At 47.0% G+C, this 20229-nt stretch overlaps 1 protein-coding gene across 1 annotated transcript in view; it reads left to right on the forward strand.

Moving 5' to 3' along the window:
* The window catches only part of LOC120045108 (dmX-like protein 1), a 63516-nt gene that overhangs the window by 22662 nt on the left and 20625 nt on the right, over positions 1-20229 (forward strand). The window contains exons 13-30 of the mRNA XM_038990034.1: positions 2796-3483; positions 3585-3706; positions 3831-3920; positions 4488-4587; positions 4696-4815; positions 4931-5152; positions 5669-7372; positions 7539-7649; positions 7929-8098; positions 10045-10142; positions 10255-10420; positions 10721-10994; positions 11105-12111; positions 15499-15690; positions 16503-16579; positions 17937-18058; positions 18837-19088; positions 19406-19593. Coding sequence (XP_038845962.1) covers positions 2796-3483; positions 3585-3706; positions 3831-3920; positions 4488-4587; positions 4696-4815; positions 4931-5152; positions 5669-7372; positions 7539-7649; positions 7929-8098; positions 10045-10142; positions 10255-10420; positions 10721-10994; positions 11105-12111; positions 15499-15690; positions 16503-16579; positions 17937-18058; positions 18837-19088; positions 19406-19593 — 5703 coding nt within the window. The remainder of the gene's footprint in view (positions 1-2795; positions 3484-3584; positions 3707-3830; positions 3921-4487; positions 4588-4695; positions 4816-4930; positions 5153-5668; positions 7373-7538; positions 7650-7928; positions 8099-10044; positions 10143-10254; positions 10421-10720; positions 10995-11104; positions 12112-15498; positions 15691-16502; positions 16580-17936; positions 18059-18836; positions 19089-19405; positions 19594-20229) is intronic.

Here is a 20229-nt window from a genome sequence, read left to right on the forward strand (position 1 = left end):
AGATGTGGCCAGGGAAAGAAATTGCAATGTCCGTACTGTGAGACGCCTAAGACAGCGCTACAGGGAGACAGGACGGACAGCTGATCATCCACGCAGTGGCAGACCATGTGTAACAACACCTGCACAGGATCGGTACATCCGAACATCACACCTGCGGAACAGGTACAGGATGGCAACAACAACTGCCCGAGTTACACCAGGAACGCACAATCCCTCCATCAGTGCTCAGACTGTCCGCAATAGGCTGAGAGAGGCTGGACTGAGGGCTTGAATTCCTGTTGTAAGGTAGGTCCTCACCAGACATCACCGGCAACAACGTCACCTATGGGCACAAACCCACCATCGCTGGACCAGACAGGACTGGCAAAAAGTGCTCTTCACTGACGAGTTGCGGTTTTGTCTCACCAGGGGTGATGGCCGGATTTGCGTTTATCGTCAAAGGAATGAGCGTTACACCGAGGCCTGTACTCTGGAGCGGGATGGAGTTGGAGGGTCCGTCATGGTCTGGGGCGGTGTGTCACAGCATCATCGGACTGAGCTTGTTGTCATTGCAGGCAATCTCAATGCTGTGCGTTACAGGGAAGACATCCTCCTCCCTCATGTGGTACTCTTCCTGCAGGCTCATCCTGACATGACCCTCCAGCATGACAATGCCATACTGCTCGTTCTGTGCGTGATTTCCTGCAAGACAGGAATGTCAGTGTTCTGCCATGGCCAGCGAAGAGCCCGGATCTGAATCCCATTGAGCACGCCTGGGACCTGTTGGATCGGAGGGTGAGGGCTCGGGCCATTCCCCCCAGAAATGTCCGGGAACTTGCAGGTGCCTTGGTGGAAGAGTGGGGTAAGATCTCCCAGAAAGAACTGGCAAATCTGGTGCAGTCCATGAGGAGGAGACGCGCTGCAGTACTTAATGCAGCTGGTGTCAGCAGATACTGACTGTTTTGTTTTTGACACCCCCTTTGTTCAGGGACACATTCAATTTCTTTTAGTCACATTTCTGTGGAACTTGTTCAGTTTATGTCTGTTCTTGAATCTCGTTATGTTCATACAAATATTTACACATGTTAAGTTTGCTGAAAATAAAAGCAGTTGACAGTGAGTTTTTTTTTTTTGTTGCTCAGTTTAGTATTCTCTCCTTCTATATCTTCACATCACACAGAATCCCTATATAACGTTATCAATCAACTTAGGTATTTATATCCACACCACCCCATCTGCATCCTGTGCACCATATGTATCTTCAACGGTTCTCTAGCCTCCCAGAAACTATGGTACAGTGGTCTCAGATCACATGGACAATTCTCAGAAATGCCTATAGACTTCTACTTCCTATACATATAAAACAACACCCCATGCTATTACTAGTAGTCCCAGACTACGATGGGCAGTGGTGGACGGAACCCCCTCACTAGGGTTATAGATCGAAAAACTCTCTGTCCCTCAATTATTTGCAGATGATGTGTCTCCTCCTGGGCAGCTTGCAGTATGGGTCTGGGCGGGTCCTCGTCATCTTTTGGTCAGATGGGAATTTCCCTCACGTTTCATAAAATGCCCCACCGGTGTTCCTCGCAGACTCTCACTAGAAAGTTCCGCAGGCAGAATCAATCATCCGGTTTCGTTGACTCAAAATTGTCGTGGAAATTCAACACAGGGACACTCAGTCCCTAAAGTACCAGTCTGAAGTCTGCCAGGAGCTCTGTCGGGGCAGTCCCGTTAGTTCTCTTATTTACGGCTATACAAACAAGCTTCACAGGCATGGTTCATAGGGTTGGTTCCTGTATATGACTGGCACCGTCTCCCATCTTAACTTATAGAACATATTCTGGGCGTTCTGACAAAAGGTCTGAAGAGGGGGTCGTGGCGGTCTTCCCTTCATATCTCTACCCAGCATCTAGAGGAACCAATGATTGTATGAGACAAGATGTAAAATTCAAGGCTATTTCTTCAGACAACAGAATTTCCCTCACAATAGTTTCTACTCTGAAATGCACTGTCAACTGTTGGAAATGTTATATAGACAGGTATGTTTCTTTCTAAATCATGTCCTAACAATTGAATTGGCCACAGCTGGACTCAAATCAAGTTGTAGTGACATCTCAAGGATGATCTAAGGAAATCGGATGCACCTGAGCTCAATTTGGAGTGTCAGGAAAGGGGTGTGAATATTTATGTAAATTAGATATTTCTGTATTTCATTTTCAACTAATGTGCAAACATTTAAAAAAAAAAGTTTTTCACTTTGTCATATTGTGTGGAGATGGGTGAGAACAGAAATTGATTTAATCCATTTTGAATTCAGCCTGTAACACAACGAAATGTGGAATAAGTCAAGGGGTATGAATACTTTCTGTAGGCACTGTGTTATGTGGTCTGACTGATTTCATTTTTGTTACTTTTTTGTGTCTTTTAATACGTGGACTATTAACATAAATTAACGTGCTACTCGTTGAAAACAACATTAGCTGTCTCCAAGAAACTAATCATTTTGACAGTTGCATTGTACAGCTTACATTTTAATGGATTCTCACTGACGCTGGGTTAATTATATTCTAATTAAGTCTGACATTATTTGAAATTGGAAATGCGTTTATCTGCAGTATAATGGTTGGGCCTCTTTTGATCCGGCAGTCAACGCTGCTGATGGAATCTCAATGACATCCAGGTTTATTAGGGCTGGCTGCCTTCATTTGATAAAAATGGCAGAAAGCGTAATGCATAATAATATGCTAATTATCTTTGGTGAAGAAGTGAAGCAGCACCGACTGACCAATCATGTCTCCGTTGTCCCGTGACAGGTGTCCTTTGTGTCCCGGATTCCTGTGGCCTTCCCCACGGGCGACGCCAACTCCCTGAGCCGCAGCGTGGTCATGTACGCCTGTAACAAGAACGTGGACCTAGCCATCCAACATGGCCGCCAGCGGCCTGCCGGCCTACCACATTCCTCGTCGGTGCTGATTCCCTATGGCCAGAGCAAGGCGACCTCCTACTCCAGCAGCCTGCGCCTCAGCATCTTCACCCCCAACGTGCTCATGATCTCCACGCACTCCGATGGCTCCCTCAACCAGTGGGCGGTCAGCTTCGCAGAGGAGTCGGCCTTCTCCACTGTGCTCAGCGTGTCCCACAAGTCACGCTACTGCGGCCACCGCTTCCACCTCAACGACCTGGCCTGCCACTCCCTGCTGCCCCTGTTGCTCACCACCTCACACCACAATGCCCTGCGCACCCCCGATGTGGACAGTGTCCCCGCCCCCTCAACCACCCTTTCTCAACCCCTTGGGGGCGGGCCCAGCCGGGTGTCCCTGGGCGCTGTGTCGCAGGATCCCAATGCCATCTACAGCGAGCTCATTCTGTGGAGGGTGGATCCAGTGGGACCGCTGTCCTTCTCTGGAGGGGTGTCTGAGCTGGCCAGGATCAACTCTCTCCACTCCTCCGCCTTCTCCAATGTAGCCTGGCTGCCCACACTCATCCCCAGCAACTGCCTTGGTAAGGAAGGAGACAGTCAGTGGATTTACCTTTGAAAACTCTGGTAGCTACAATATCTGTCAGCAGATGGCTTGTTGCAATAGTTTTCTTCTCTACTGCAGGTGTCTACTGCAACTCTCCCAGTGCCTGCTTCGTGGCCAGTGACGGTCACACGCTGAGGCTTTACCAGGCTGTTATTGAAGCCAAGAAACTACTCAGTGAGCTCTCCAACCCAGATATTTCAGTAAGTCGACCACCAGCACAATGTCTTTTTGATATCTCAGATTAACATAATGTTTTATTTACCCTCACTATTCTCGATATCTAAACATTTACAAATATTTTTCTTTTTTATAACTTTGTCTCAGAAATATGTCGGCAAAGTTTTTAACATCATCAGCCAGCAATCGACTGCTAAACCAGGTTGTATCATCGAGCTAGATGCCATTACTGACTTCGTAAGTATACGTTTATGGAAGAAGGAAATATGTTCTATTGAGTGCACACAGATTTTCACTGACCTTTTTCAGCACAATGATTGGGGTTTGCTAGGCATAGTAAGCACAATCCGATATTCAATACATGACTGAATTCTATTTAACACATTGTTTAATGGCTTCTTGCCATCTTAATGAAAAGGTCAGCTATGCCATAGATGTTTTACACTGTAGCCTAGCCAGTAAGCGTTAAATCATGCAGAGCTACCACCAAGTCACAGCCTAGCCTTGGCATGAAATAATTAACTTTTGTGTGTGTATTATGATGATGATGCATGGTTAGATTTTATGTATGGAAGCATCAGCACACTCAGTGACAAAGTATATCCTGTCCTATTGTGTGTCCTGTCTAGCTCAGTTGGTAGAGCATGGTGCTTGCAGCACCAGGGTTGTGGGTTCGATTCCCACGGGGGACCAGTACAAAAAGAAAAAGTATAAAAATGTATGCACTCACTACTGTAAGTCGCTCTGGATAAGAGCGTCTTGCTAAATGACAAAAAATATAAATGTAAAATGTGTGTTCTGCAGCAGGGGAAGGAGACTCAGCTGCTGCATGTGTTTGAAGAGGATCTGATTCTGGGCAGTGAGAGGAGAGATGCCACTCAGGAAGCTCCCGCTACAGAGACTGGTAGGATTAGGGGAGACACTCACTAATACAACCTTCTCTTTACTCTCCAGTCAATCTCATTCAGTCTGATGTACGTGTCCTTGTGTGTGTTTGTTTTTGCTCCTGCAGCCTCCAGCCAGCCAGGCTTCTCCGCCCGCTTCTTCCTGGTGGTGGTAGAGTTTACCCAGACTGGCAGGTCTTTCCTGCATATGTGGCACCTGCAACTGGCAGCTGGCCAAATCACTATGGGTGTGTGACCTTTAAGGGTCCATTTCTATGTTACAGCATTGTTGGGCATTGTGTGCCAGTCAGCCAGCTTTAACCTGGCTCTAAAAAAACGATTTGTTTTTGTGTGTCTTTACAGACGAGACCGGTGCTCCGCCTGAAAAGGAGAATGTGACCTTGTCGCCAATGAACAGCTCCTTTAGCTTTGAGACGTTCAACTCCCCCTCGGCCCAGAAGAACAAGCCTTGCACGTCCAACCTGCAGAGTGCCAGTCGCCTCACCCTGGCCACTCACAGGTTGTACAGCCAGGAGCTAGCTCTTCCAGACGGCGTTGAGGTGATCAGTGTCACGCCCTCAGCAGGTGAGAGGGCACTGAACCACAGTCACACCGCCCTCTTCTCCTGTATAATGGGACAATCCTGTTTGTTCTTCCACAGGAATGTAATCAACTCACAAAGTGTTGGCTAATTCTATAGAATGGAACCAGTTCAACTGAAATTGGATAAGAGATAATTAACAGCCCTTTGTTTGGAAAGGTTTTGGGGTTTTGCATCTTTGTTACTTTGCTGGCATCTAACTGTTACATTTCAGTATAGATATAGCTTAAGTCAATTGTATTGAGTTTGTGTCTTTAAAAAAAAACGTAACTAGGCAAGTCGGTTAAGAACAAATTCTTATTTACAATGACGGCCTAGGAACAGTGCCTTGTTCAGGGGCAGAAGACAGATTTTTACCTTGTCAGCTTAGGGATTCGATCCACCATCCTTTCGGTTACTGGCCCAACGCTCTAACCAGTAGGTTATCTGCCGTCGCAAGTGTACAAGCCTACCTAGGAAGTGTGGCTAAACTAACTAACCAATGATTGTTCTTGTTCCAGGTCATCTGAGCGCGTCCTCCCTGCAGCCGGCAGGTGGCGCTCCCTATCTCCTGGCCACTTCCTGTTCAGACGGGAAGGTGAGGTTCTGGAGGTGCAGGGTGGCTGCAGTGGAGCCAGACACCAAGGAGCTGACGTACACCTGGGAGGAATGGCCTCTATTGGTGGAGGAGGGGCTGGGCAACAGCAGTGCCGTGACCGTGTCAGGCAGACCAGTCACGGTCAGCTGTTGTCACACCAGCCGCATTGCAGTGGCCTACCGACACAACCCTAGCCCTCACCTGAGCCCTAACCACCTGAGCCCTAACCCTCAGCAGGGTGTCAGGGAACCACTGGTCCATGTAGGGTTATTCCAGTGTGAGTCCACAGGTGGCTCCCACTGGGTGCTAGAGCAGACCCTCGTCCTGGATGCTTCCACTCCCACTGGTAACAACAACAATAACATGGAGAGTGTCGTCAAGGGCCTGAATGTGGAGAATAATAACCTGGACATCTATCTGCCCAATGACGACTGCCAGGGGACGTCTGGTAAGAGTCTGGTCCACCTGGACTGGGTCTCCAGGGAGGACGGCTCCCACATTCTTACTGTGGGGATTGGTTCCAAACTCTACATGTACGGCCTGCTCTCTGGCAAACCTCCTGAACTGGGCCTGCCTGAGGGCCCCAGGGAGCAGAGCTCTTCCCGCCTGGTCCTCCTGCGCTCCGTGGACCTGGTCTCCTCCGTGGAAGGCTCCCTGCCCATCCCCGTCTCCCTGTCCTGGGTGAGAGACGGCATCCTGGTGGTGGGCATGGACTGTGAGATGCACGTGTACTCCCAGTGGCAGCCCCCGGCCCCGGCCAAGTCCACGGCCTCGAATACCACCACCACAGACATGGGCAGCGTGTCATCCCTCCTGGCTGCAATGAAACAGAGCCATGAGGAGGGCCTGAACCCTGCTCCTCCCAAGAAGAGCTTGACCAGGTCCATGACCAGCCTGGCCCAGAAGCTGAGTGGGAAGAGGACGGTGTACGACCTGCCTGCGGAGATGGAGGACTACGGGCTGTTTGAGGCGGCACACCACCTGTTCCCCACACTGCCCCAGTACCACCCGGTACAGCTGCTGGAGCTCATGGACCTGGGGAAGGTTCGGCGTGCCAAGGCCATCCTCTCCCACCTCGTCAAATGCATTGCCGGGGAGATTGTGGCCCTCAAAGACAACGGCACCAACCAAGACAAGCGTTTCCGCTCGCGCACCATCAGCGCCGGCGGCAGCACCTCCAGAGACCCCAAGCTCTTCAGCAAGGGCGAGAGCTCGGACTACACAGAGATTGACTCCATCCCTCCCCTGCCCCTGTACGCGCTGCTGGCGGCCGACGAGGACTGCTCCCCCAAGCCCAAGGACAAGGTGTCCAGCTTGAGTGGAGACAGTGGCCACGGGTCCAGTCAGACGGACGCCTACGATGAGCTCTTCCAGAGCAGTGGGGTGGGTGTGGACGACCTGGAGCATATGGACAGCGACCAGGAGGATGGCGGTGCTAAGGTCATAGACCTGTCTCAATATAGCCCCACCTTCTTTGGGCCAGAGCACGCCCAGGTTCTGTCCAGCCACCTGCTCCACTCCAGCCTGCCGGGCCTGACCCGCATGGAGCAGATGTCCCTCATGGCCCTGGCTGACACCATCGCCACCACAAGCACTGACATCCGGGAGAGCCAGAGCAGGGGTAAAGGTACGGTATCTCATTTAACCCAACACAGACCGTCCTTAATAGTCCTTCTCCTTACAAAATGTTGTTCAATGGACTAATATGACCAAAGGGGGTGTATTTGTTTTATTCTAGTAGAAGGCCTGTGAGGAGGAGTACTGCAGATGGTCATGTTCTTTCCATTGACTAGGTGGAGAGACTTTGGATGAGTGCGGTCTGAAGTTCCTGTTGGCTGTGAGGCTCCATACGTTCCTGCTGACTACCCTGCCTCCTGCCCATCGCGCCCAGCTCCTTCGCCAAGGTAGGCAGGGCTGAACCCAACTGAGCACAGCAGCCCACTGAGGTTCAGATGGCTAGAACATGATGCTTGTTGCAACACTGGACTTGTGGGTTTAATTCCTGCATGGCTGACCTATGCTGATTAGCCTATTTATTTTTGTAAAAAATACATACATTTAAATCAATGTGGGTAAATTAACATATTATTACATTAGTCAAACAACTCTAGCTCCTCCAGCCTGGTGCTGTGTAGACTAGTGTGACGTTTGATTGTCTTGACAACCTGTGTTTGGTCCTCCAGGTCTGTCCACCTGTCACTACGCCTGGGCTTTCCACTCCGAGGCTGAGGACGAGCTGCTCCACATGTTACCTGCCTTGCAGAAAGGAGACCCCACCTGGCCCGAGCTCCGCGCCATGGGCATGGGCTGGTGGCTCAGGAGCACCAATAAACTCCGGAGGTGTATTGAAAAAGTGAGCCCATGTGTCCCATATACCTATTGCGATAATTTTTCCTCCCTTTAAATAAATATATACATGCATGCATACATACAGTGCATTCGGCAAGTTTTCAGACCCCTTGACTTTTTCCACATTTTGTTACGTTACAGCCTTATTCTAAAATGAATTAAAAAAATTAAAAAAGAATACATCAATCTACACACAATACCCCATAATGACAAAGCGAAAAGTTTTTTTTTTAATGTTTGCGTATTTATAAAAAATGTAAAACTGAAATATGACATTTACATCAGTACTCATCAGACCCTTTGCTATGAGACTCAAAATTTTGCTCAGGTGCATCCTGTTTCCATTGATCATCCTTGAGATGTTTCTACAAATTGATTTGGAGTCTACCTGTGGTAAATTCAATTGATTTGGAAAGGCACACACCTGTTTATATAAGGTCCCACAGTTGACAGTGCATGTCAGAGCAAAAACCAAGCCATGAGGTCGAAGGAATTATCCGTAGAGCTCCGAGACAGGATTGTGTCAAGGCACAGATCTGGAGAAGGGTACCAAAACATTTCTACAGCATTGAAGGTCCCGAGAACACAGTGGCCTACATCATTAAGTTTGGAACCACCAGGACTCTTCTTAGAGCTGGCCGTCCGGCCAAACTGAGCAATTGGGGGAGAAAGGCCTTGGTCAGGGAGGTGACCAAGAACCCAATGGTCACACTGACAGAGCTCCAGAGTAACTCTGTGGAGATGGGATAACCTTCCAGAAGGACAACCATCTCTGCAGCACTCCACCAACCAGGCCTTTATGGTAGAGTGGCCAGACGGAAGCCACTCCTCAGTAAAAGGCACATGACAGCCCGCTTGGAGTTTGCCAAAAGGCATCTAAAGGACTCTCAGACCATGAGAAGCAAGATTCTCTGGTCTGATGGAACAAAGATTTGGCCTGAATGCCAAGCGTCATGTCTGGAGGAAACCTGGCACCATCCCTACGGTGCAAGGCTATTCCATGCGAGAAATTTCCTAGAAACTGAAGATCTCGTACAAGAAGGCCAGCATCCCGGAGTCGCCTCTTCACTGTTGACGTTGAGACTGGTGTTTTGCGGGTGCTATTTATGAAGCTGCCAGTCGAGGACTTCTGAGGGGTCTGTTTCTCAAACTAGACACCAATGTACTTATCCTCTTGCTCAGTTGTGCACTGGGGCCTCCCACTATTTCTATTCTGGTTAGAGCCAGTTTACGCTGTTCTGTGAAGGGAGTAGTATACAGAGTTGTACGAGATCTTCAGTTTCCAGGAAATTTCTCGCACGGAATAAATAGCCTTCATTTCTCAGAACAAGAATAGACTGACGAGTTTCAGAAGAAAGATCTTTGTTTCTGGCCATTTTGAGCCTGTAATCGAACCCATAAATGCTGATGCTCCAGATACTCAACTAGTCTAAAGAAGGCCAGTTGTATTGCTTCTTTAATCAGGACAACAGTTTCCAGCTGTGCTAACATAATTGCAAAAGGGTTTTCTAATGATAAATTAGCCTTTTAAAATGATCAACTTGGATTAGCTAACAACGTGCCATTGGAACACAGGAGTGATGGTTACTGATAATGGGCCTCTGTACGCCTATGTAGATTCCATAAAAAAATCAGCCGTTTCCAGCTGCAATAGTCATTTACAACATTAACAATGTCTACACTGTATTTCTGATCAATTCGATGTTATTTTAATGGACAAAAAATGTGCTTTTCTTTAAAAAATAAAGACATTTCTAAGTGACCCCTAACTTTTGAACATGTGTGGATAGATAGATAGATGGATAGGTAGATAAGAGTTATTGGTTGCCTTTGAGATACAAAAGGAGAACAGAGTCAGATTTTGCTGCAACACAGAATTCAGTAATATAAATCAGAGAATGTAGAATGACCTATATACAAATGTGTTTTTCTACCTCCGTTATTCATCAGGTCGCAAAAGCGTCTTTTCAAAGGCAGAACGATCCTCTGGACGCCGCCATCTTCTATCTCGCTATGAAAAAGAAAGCGGTGGTCTGGGGACTGTACAGGTAACGTCTTTGAGAAGTTCTTGAATATAATTTCCCATATCCCCTTGAAAAGATTGAAACAATTATTTCACATTACAGATAGTCTAATGGCAACGTGTGTTGTTCCATCAAGGTCTCAGAAGAATGCCAAAATGACTACGTTCTTCAGCAACAACTTTGGTGAGGAAAGGTGGAGGAGGGCTGCCTTGAAGAACGCCTTCTCTCTGCTGGGGAAGCAGCGCTTCCAGCACTCTGCAGCCTTCTTTCTTTTGGCAGGCTCCCTCAAGGACGCTGTAGAGGTAAAGAATGTCCTAATTTCAGCTACATGATATATGCTATATGATGTCCACCTTGATGTCCACCAGCTATATGATGTCCACCTTTTTCATACAAAGATTTTCAGGAGAGAGGTAGCTCTCTCTTTAAAAAAATATATATAATTAAATACAAAGTTGTATCTTTGAGCATTTATGCAAATTACATCTGGCCATGCAAAGGGTAGAGGTGACCTTATTTGATATTCCTGTGAGGTATTTTTCTGTGCTGCTACTGCAAATGCTTTCAACACTATTGGATGAGGTTTGGCCTGCCTTGTACAGGTTTGCCTGGAGAAGATGCAGGACCTGCAGCTGGCCCTGGTGATCTCCCGGCTCTATGAGTCCGAGTTTGAGACGTCCTCCACCTACAAACGCATCCTGCAGAGGCACGTGCTGGGCCAAGACCGCCAGCTCCCCGCCCACCAGGACCCCTTCCTGCGCAGCACGGCCTACTGGGTACTAGAGGACTACAGCCGGGCCCTGGATACTCTGCTGGAGCAGCCTGCTGCCCCAAACCTAGCGTCCTCCACTCAGGCTGGCCACACAACTCAACCAGGTAGTAGTAAGAGAACAATGCTTTTTCCCTTCTTAGATTTGACGTTTGATTATTTTGAGGTAAATTATTGATGTGAATGCCTGGGGAAATGACAGAGCTGTGATTTGCAGGTACCTCGTCCACGTCCATCTGTAGCCCGGAGGTCTTCAACTTCTACACCTACCTCCGCACACATCCCTTACTGCTGCGCCGCCATTTTGGCTCGTCTGAGAAGACCAGGGTGGGTCTGACAGCGGAGGGTCGCATGGCAAACTCAATCAGCCTGGTGGAGAGGAGGCTGTTCTTCACCGCAGCCTACGCTCACCTGCAGGCCGGCTGCCCCATGCTGGCCCTGGAGGTCCTCTCCAAAATGCCCAAAGTCGTCAAAAGATCCAAGCTCCACCAGGACGATACCACTAACCCCGACCTGAGCGAGACGAAAAAGGAACAGGCGTCAGATTTGGACTGGTCTCAGCCCGCGTTGAACGGCTTCGAGTCTGTGTCAGACAGCTTGTCCAATAGCCAATCGGACTCTGTGCTGAGTTTTGACTGGGGTCAGCCCTCTGTGTCGGTTCAGGATGAAGCCCTGGAGTTGAAATGGGACAGCGACAAGGAGGAGGAAGAGGACGACGACCCACAGGGCTTGGCCATGAAGAGTGCCGACAACACCAGTAGCGTCTTTCAAGACGCCATCTCTCCATTGACGGAGACGCTGCTGGACGAGGGTGACGTCCTCATGCCCTCTGAGGACATCCTGGCCGCTCAACTCAAATTCAGCGCCTGCCTGAAGATCCTGACCACGGAGCTGCGGACCCTGTCCACGGGTTACGAGCTGGACGGGGGGAAGCTACGCTACCAGCTGTGCCAGTGGCTGGAGAGGGAGGTGGTGGCCCTGCAGAGGTGCTGCAGCTACAAGCCCTGCCTGCCAGAGCTGGCCCTGGGAATGGCAGGGCCAAGTGGAGAGGAGGAGGCCCAGGCCCAGCCTGGTGAGGCCCAGCGCACCCGCAGACACTGGCTCCAGAGCAACCAGCCTCTCCTGCGCATGTTCCTCAGCTACTGCAGCTTGCACGGCTCCCACGGAGGAGGCCTGGCCTCGGTGCGCATGGAACTCATCCTGCTGCTTCAGGAGTCCCAACAGGTACAGCACACATAACACACACACTGTATGTTGTCAATCTTATTAAAATGAGTAACACATGGATACAATAGCCATATATACTGTGTACAAAACATTAGGAACATTAGCACCCCATTTTGCCTTCAGAACGGCCTCAATTGGTCAGGGCATGGACTCTACAAGGTGTTCCACAGGGATGCTGGCCCATGTTAACTTCAATGGTTCCCACAGTTGTGTCAAGTTGCTGGATGTCCTTTGGGTGGTGGTCCATTCTTGATACACACGGGAAACTGTTGAGCATGTAAAACCCAGCAGCGTTACAGTTTTTGACTCAAACCACTACGCTTGGCACCAACTACCATACCCTATTGAAACTTCAATATTTTTTCTTGCCCATTCACCCTCTGAATGGTACACATACACAATCCATGTCTCAAAAATCCTTCTTTAGCCTGTGTCCTCCACTTTATCTCCACTGATTTAAGTGGATTTAACAAGTGACATCAATAAGGATCATAGCTATATTGGCCATATCACAAACCCCCGAGGTGACTTATTGCTATTATAAACTAGTTACCAACGTAATTACATTTTGTCATACCCGTGGTATACTGTCTGATATACCACGGCTTTCAGCCAATCAGCATTCAGGGCTCCAACCACCCAGTTTTTTAATTATACTGAACAGAAATATAACTATAATTTCAAAGATTTTACTGAGTTACAGTTCATATAAGGACATCAGTCAATTAATCTATGGATTTCACATGACTGGGAATACAGATATGCATCTGTTGGTCACAGATACCTTAAAAATAGAAGGTAGGGGCATGGGTCAGAAAACCAGTCAGTATCTGGTGTGACCACCATTTGCATCATGCAGGGTGACACATCTCCTTCGCATAGTTGCTCAGGTTGTTGATTGTGGCCTGTGGAATGTTGTCCCACTCCTCTTCAATGGCTGTGCAAAGTTGCTGGATATTGGTGGGAACTGGAACACTCTGTCGTACATGTCGATCCAGAGCATCCCAAACATGCTCAATGGGTAACATGTCTGGTGAGTATGCAGGCCATGCAAGAACTGGGACATTTTCTGCTTCCAGGAATTCTGTATAGCTCCTTGCAACATGGGGGCTGTGCATTATCATGCTGAAACATAAGGTGATGGTGGTGGATGAATGGGACGACTATGGGCCTCAGGATCTTGTCACAGTATCTCTTTGCATTAAAATTGCCATCGATAAAATGCATTTGTGTTCATTGTCTGTAGCTTATGCCTGCCCATACCATAACCCCATCGCGACCATGGGACACATGTTGACATCAGCAAACCACTCACCCACACAACGCCATACACGTGGTCTGCGGTTGTGAGGCCGGTTGGACCTCCTGCCAAATTATCTAAAACAACATTGGAGATGACTTATGGTAGAGAAATTAATATTAAATTCTTTGGCAACAGCTCTGGTGGATATTCCTGCAGTCAGCATGCCAATTGCACGCTCCCTCAAGACATCTGTGGCATTGTGTTGTGTGACAAAACTGTACATTTTAGAGTGGCTTTTTATTGTCCCCAGCACAAGGTGCACCTGTGTAATGATCATGCTGTTTAATCAGATTATTGATATACCACACCTGTCAGGTGTATGGATTAACTTGGCAAATGAGAAATGTTCACTAACTGGGATGTAAACAAATTTGTGGACAAAATTTGAGAGAAATTAGCTTGTTGTGCGTATTAAACATTTCTGTGATCTTTTATTTCATCTCATGAAACATGGGACCAACACTTTACACATTGCGTTTATATATATTTTTGTTCAGTGTACAATTAAAATTCTTCTAACAAAAAAGTATCTTTGTTGTAAACAAGACTAAGAAAAAGACTCTTGCATCTCAGTACTTGACAGCAAGTTCTCTGAGGAGGGATACGAAGGAAGGGCAACACAAAAACTGAAGCAAAGAAAACGGAGCTTGCCATTTTGTCTCAGCCTCGCGTTTGCCGGGCTGGGGTTTCGCGTAGCTGATGGTTGGAATCAGTGACTTCTGCAGTGAGTGGCTGGCTGTCTGACAGACAAGATTGATTCCAATTCTCTTCTGACGTCTCGTCCTACTTATAGGGAGACAAGCATCGAGTCACCAACACCAGAAACACTGGTCTCCTCTGGAGCGTTTGCTTACTGTCATACCACATGATAGTAACGCCTCTGTCTGAGATGACGCCTCTGTCTGAGATGACTTACTTTAAGTTTGACATCAAAGCATCTGATCTGATGAGTGAACCGCAGAATAGTAGCCAGGATGCAATTCTGTAGCAATTTTTTTTAGGGATGTAACAATTCGCCGATACGCATCGTTAACCGGTTAAAATGTCTAAGATGCGAATGCATCGGTCCGCGGATCCCAAACGGATCCAAGTAAAGCACTAATCGGTAATAAAACCGGCTGTTCATTGACGTGTTTTGTTCCTTTTTTTCTGCCTTATTACGAAAATACCTCATGTTGTGACAGAGTTGATGCGTCCTCTCCTTCAGCCTATTGAACTTTTATAACCGTAACTGCGTTTGACATTGATCTAAAATTCAGATAACTGCGCACAGTGCAGGAGAAGCAGCTTCTCGCGCCAACGAGAAGTAGGCCGCCCCCTATCCCTGCTTCAATATGCGTAGGCTATATCTGCGCCGCGCCTTCAGCATTCAGATGTTTGTAAAATGGCTTTTGCAATAATAAATCATAGGCTTTAGGGACAACCAATGTAATTGTCTATGTCATTGTTACCAAATGCGCTGTAGAAAATGGTGTTTTACCAGCGGGGATGTGTAGTCTACCATCGTGGACACAACTCACGTCTTGCTGCTGATTGCACATTTAACTGATTGGGGCTTTTCGATTGCCAGGTTCATTATACAAAATATTTTTGGTAGTTCTGCCTTAATCAGTGCATTTGGCCATTTTTAAATGAACAGTTGAAAGATGAAATTTCATAACAAGGACAGCAATCATTTTTGCAAGATGCACTGGTCAGAACGGGAGAAGAGATCAGCTCTCTGTAAAGTTCCAAATGGGGGTGAAATTCCCTGTTTTTGAGACTGGGGTGAAATCCAAAGCTGCATTACATTAATTGTCTATGTATGTCATAGCTAATTTCTAAAGATAAATATTGACATTACTAGCTCAAAACATTTTAAACTGTTATATGAGAAGTTACTCAGTGGGTGATGATAATTTCAGATAAAAAGTGGGTGGGACTAAAAACAATGTTATAGTGGTAGATGCTCAGTCCGCCATATGGCTCAGCACACACACACACAGTTAGCTCAGACAGATCCAACTCCAGCTCAGTTGTTTATGTATTTTCTCTGTGAGTCTTGGAGCCACACTTCACTCCACGCTACTTTATGTCCACAGGATGACAGTGTCCAGTCAGCCGTCGCCCCCTACCTGCACCACGCCTCCATTCCTCTCCTGCTGGCCTGCACTGCCAGTGCCAAGACAGTGGTGGCCAACCCCATCGTCCATCTGACCAACCTCACCCACGACATCCTGCACACCATCAACGCACTGGACTCCCCGCCACACCCAGACATCGTCAACAACGAGGTCAGACACACGTGCACCAGCCAAGGCTATCGTCATGCTGTGTGCTCCAAACAAAGAGCATGTTGAGAGATCAGAGTGGTACTTGTGTTGGTTGTGCGTGGTGGTTGGGTGGGGGGGGGGGCGGTAATGTGCTGTGAATTTGACAGGGGCGGTAATGTGCTGTGAATTTAACCAGGGCGGTAATGTGCTGTGAATTTGACCAGGGCGGTAATGTGCTGTGAATTTGACAAGGGCGGTAATGTGCTGTGAATTTGACCAGGGCGGTAATGTGCTGTGAATTTGACAAGGGCGGTAATGTGCTGTGATTTTGACAAGGGCGGTAATGTGCTGTGATTTTGACAAGGGCGGTAATGTGCTGTGATTTTGACAAGGGCGGTAATGTGCTGTGATTTTGACAAGGGCGGTAATGTGCTGTGATTTTGACAAGGGCGGTAATGTGCTGTGAATTTGACCAGGGCGGTAATGTGCTGTGATTTTGACAAGGGCGGTAATGTGCTGTGAATTTGACCAGGGCGGTAATGTGCTGTGAATTTGACCAGGGCGGTAATGTGCTGTGAATTTGACCAGGGCGGTAATGTGCTGTGAATTTGACCAGGGCGGTAATGTGCTGTGAATTTGACCAGGGCGGTAATGTGCTGTGAATTTGACAAGGGCGGTAATGTGCTGTGAATTTGACAGGGGTCATATCTTATCAGAAGTGTTTTAGTGTAGATATTGTGATAGATGGATATCACTGGTAATATAAGGTGAGTTGATGGTGGGAAGGAGTGTTCTGCTGCTCCTAATGTGTCTAATACCTCCTGCTCTTCCAGATCTATGTGATGCACACACTGGCAGCCTCGCTGTCCGCCTGCATATACCAGTGTCTCTGCGATGGCCACAACCACAGGTTAGTCTGAATCCTAACGCCGCCAACTTTGATCTGTGCTCCGTATCTCTGTACTAGAACGGCACACAACCAAGAACATGCTGGGAAATGCACATTAGGCAACAGTTCAGACATTTGAACTGCACCGTGCATCTGATTTTGAGAATCTGCCTGTGTGTGTGTGTGTGTGTGTGTGTGTGTGTGTGTGTGTGTGTGTGTGTGTGTGTGTGTGTGTGTGTGTGTGTGTGTGTGTGTGTGTGTGTGTGTGTGTGTGTGTGTGTGTGTGTGTGTGTGTGTGTGTGTGTGTGTGTGTGTGTGTGTGTGTGTGTGTGTGATGATCATTAAAACCTTGTCCTGTTTTTTTATTCTCTAACAGCTGTACTACTACAAGGAGAAAAGTGTATGATGTTAAAAAGTAGAGAAAAGGCTTTTTTCTTTGACTCATCTAGCAGTTGAATGACCTTAAAATAGGAATCACGTGACTGCGCCCAGCCCTCGGCCTGACCTTGACATTTCAAAGCTCACCGATCTGTAAATGAGTAAGGACTTTGTTTTGAGCCGTGCCCAACAGTTCCCCCTCTCGTGTGGAGAATGAAGCGGTGCAGTCCGACTAAATTAGCTTTTTCTAATTCAACACTCCCCTTTTGTTATGCTAATGAAAACCCACGCCGCAGTCGTGCTAGAGGTTTGTCGAAACGTTGACTCTAAATTCAACTCATGGTAGGTGATTCCATCTGGCGAACATGTGAAAGGCTTTGGACGCTGGCTTTTTATGTTGTTGCACAGTTTCACGGTCCTTTTCAACCTGCTCTGTCCACTAAAGAAGCACTTTTATGTTCTAATATTGCAGATTTAGCCTGTACACTTCCAGTAACTCAATTCTGTGTTATGTGACAGGAATCAGCTCTTTCGTGCAAGCTTAATAGAGGACTTAGTAGATATACAATGCACTCTAATATACCCGTCAGTATACTGAACTAGATCCATCATGTTGAGAGAGCTATATATCCCCCCTGTGAGAGATGGAACTCTGTGCTGCCTCCCAACTCATTAACTATCTAGAGAAGGCTCTTTGATGTCAGAATACACTTCTGCGCTTCATCTATAGATCTCCTGAATTCTTTATTGTAACCAGAGGGTGAGGAGCCACAGCAGTGTATTAGTGTTTTATGTGTTAAATGGGTCTGCCTCCCGCCGTCTGCCGCGCAAAACTTCTCTGGATTCAGAGAAGTTAAAACATTTACAGTCCGCTCCATATAGGCCTACGTACACGTCGCCATTTCCCCTGGTTGATAATCCCTTGTTTAATGGAACGTCCCCTTCCTTCTTGCTAAATGACTGAGTGTGGGTGTCCTTCCTTGTCTTTCTCTCCTCCCAGCCATGTGAACCAGTTCACTGGGATAGTGTACCAGAGTATCCTCTCCTTCCAGCACCACCCGGTACGCACTGTGAGCATGGAGGAGACTGTACTGCCCAACACCCACCCAGCACAGTGGCCAGGTAATCCCACTTTACTTCCACCAGTTTTCACTTAATTTCACAGAAATGAACCCCATGTATCCTGTTTGGAGAACCATTGCTTGTTTGCTACATTAAAGGGGCGATCTGCAGTTCAAACAGTAACAAAGTGTAGACCCCGTCCCTGTTTTGCTAAAAAGCTGAGGGAAGGGTCTGGAGAAATGTAACCACTCTCAAATTCATAGACAGCTATGGGATGCAAGGACTGACAATCCATGAGATCAAAATGACAGTTTTAACCATGGCTTGAGGCCATAGTGTTTGTTTACAATTACATTGTTTATAAACATTGGAGTAAAAAAATATATTTTGGGTTCTGATGGGTTTCGATAGTTGAACTAATCTTATGAAGTATTTCTAAGTAATATTCTTCAAGAATCAATGGGTACATAGTATTAATTTATAAGTCAAATGTATGTAGCAATTGCAGATTGCCCCTTTAACACCACAGTCCTAAACATACAACTTTTAAAGGATCACTTTAAACACAAAAACAAATTTTTGTATTTTGTTAATATTTTGTTAATTAGTATTTTGTTCTTTCATTAAAAAGCAAAAAAGTGTGATGCCTTTTACATCATCACACTTTGCTTTTTACTGAAAGTGCTCCATCTAAAAAAAGAAAACAGTAAACGATTTGTTGGGACAATATCAACAGTAGACTAATGAACAACATACTTTATTCAAAAAAACATTTCAGTGATTCTTTAATTCTAGTCAATTCATTCACCCTCACTCCCTCACGGTCTCTGTATGTCAGGTATCAGTACCCTGATCCGCCTGTTGAACTCTGCTGGTGAGGAGAGCCAGCCAGGCCTGGCCGTGTTACTGTGTGAGATCCTGACGGCCGTCTTCCTCAGCCTGTTTGTGCACGGCCTGGCCACCCACTCCAGCAACGAGCTGTTCCGCATCGTGGCCCACCCTCTCAACAGCAAGCTGTGGGTGGCTGTGTTCGGAGGGGGGGCGCGTACCCCCATCACAGAGAAGCCCAGTCAGGCCAAGTCACCTCCAGGTCTGTCATCCTCTGTGTGTGTGTGTGTGTGCGCCAGATGTAGAGGCTGATGTAACTGGAACGCAAGGGTGGGCAACTCGGAGCCGTGTGGGCAGGCTTCACCCCTGATTCAAAGATCTGTTGAAGATTGTGATTGGTTGAATCAGGCATATTACAGCTGGGCTGGAACAACAGTTTACACACACTGCAGCTCTTGTTCATCTCAATAATATCCATAATATTATGTCAGTTTTACGCACTAATATAAAGCATCACTACCTTGAAAAATGGCAAGTCCAGTATGTCCAATAAATATAGCATGTGTGTGGTTGTCTCAGCAGCCAGTGAGGAGTTCGATAGGAAGCCCAGGCGCTTCAAGCTGTTGTCGTCGTCGACACGCAGTGCCTCCAGAGAGGGGCCAGAGACCCCCAGCCCAACCAGCCCTGTGGTGGAGCAAGAGACCTCCATCTTCAAAGAGCACTTTGTCCCCCCGGAGCTCAGCATCTGGGACTACTTTATCGCAAAGGTACCGTAGTAGTGTACACTTCCAGGTTCTTAGTTGACTTAAAGACCCAGTCATTCAGCTCATTCTAACATGTATGTACAGTTGAAGTCGGAAGTTTACATACACTTAGGTTGGAGTCAGTAAAGCTCATTTTTCAACCACTCCACAAATTTCTTGTTATTAACAAACTATAGTTTTGCCAAGTCGGTTAGGACATCTACTTTGTGCATGACACAAGTAATTTTTCCAACAGTTGTTTACAGACAGATTATTTCACTTATAATTCACTGTATCACAATTCCAGTGGGTCAGAAGTTAACATACACTAAGTTGACTGTGCCTTTAAACAGCTTGGAAAATTCCAGAAAATTATGTCATGGCTTTATAAGCATCTGATAGGCTCATTGACATCATTTGAGTCAATTGGAAGTTTACCTGGTGGATGTATTTCAAGGCCTACCTTCAAACCCAGTGCCTCTTTGCTTGACATCATGAGAAAATCAAAAGAAATCAGCCAGGACCTCAGAAAAACAATTGTAGACCTCCACAAGTCTGGTTCATCCTTGGGAGCAATTTCCAAACGCCTGAAGGTACCACGTTCATCTGTACAAACAATAGTACACAAGTATAAACACCATGGGACCACGCAGCTGTCAT

The sequence above is a fragment of the Salvelinus namaycush genome, chromosome 1 (assembly GCF_016432855.1).
Source record: "Salvelinus namaycush isolate Seneca chromosome 1, SaNama_1.0, whole genome shotgun sequence".
In the NCBI taxonomy this organism is placed as follows: Eukaryota; Metazoa; Chordata; class Actinopteri; order Salmoniformes; family Salmonidae; genus Salvelinus; species Salvelinus namaycush.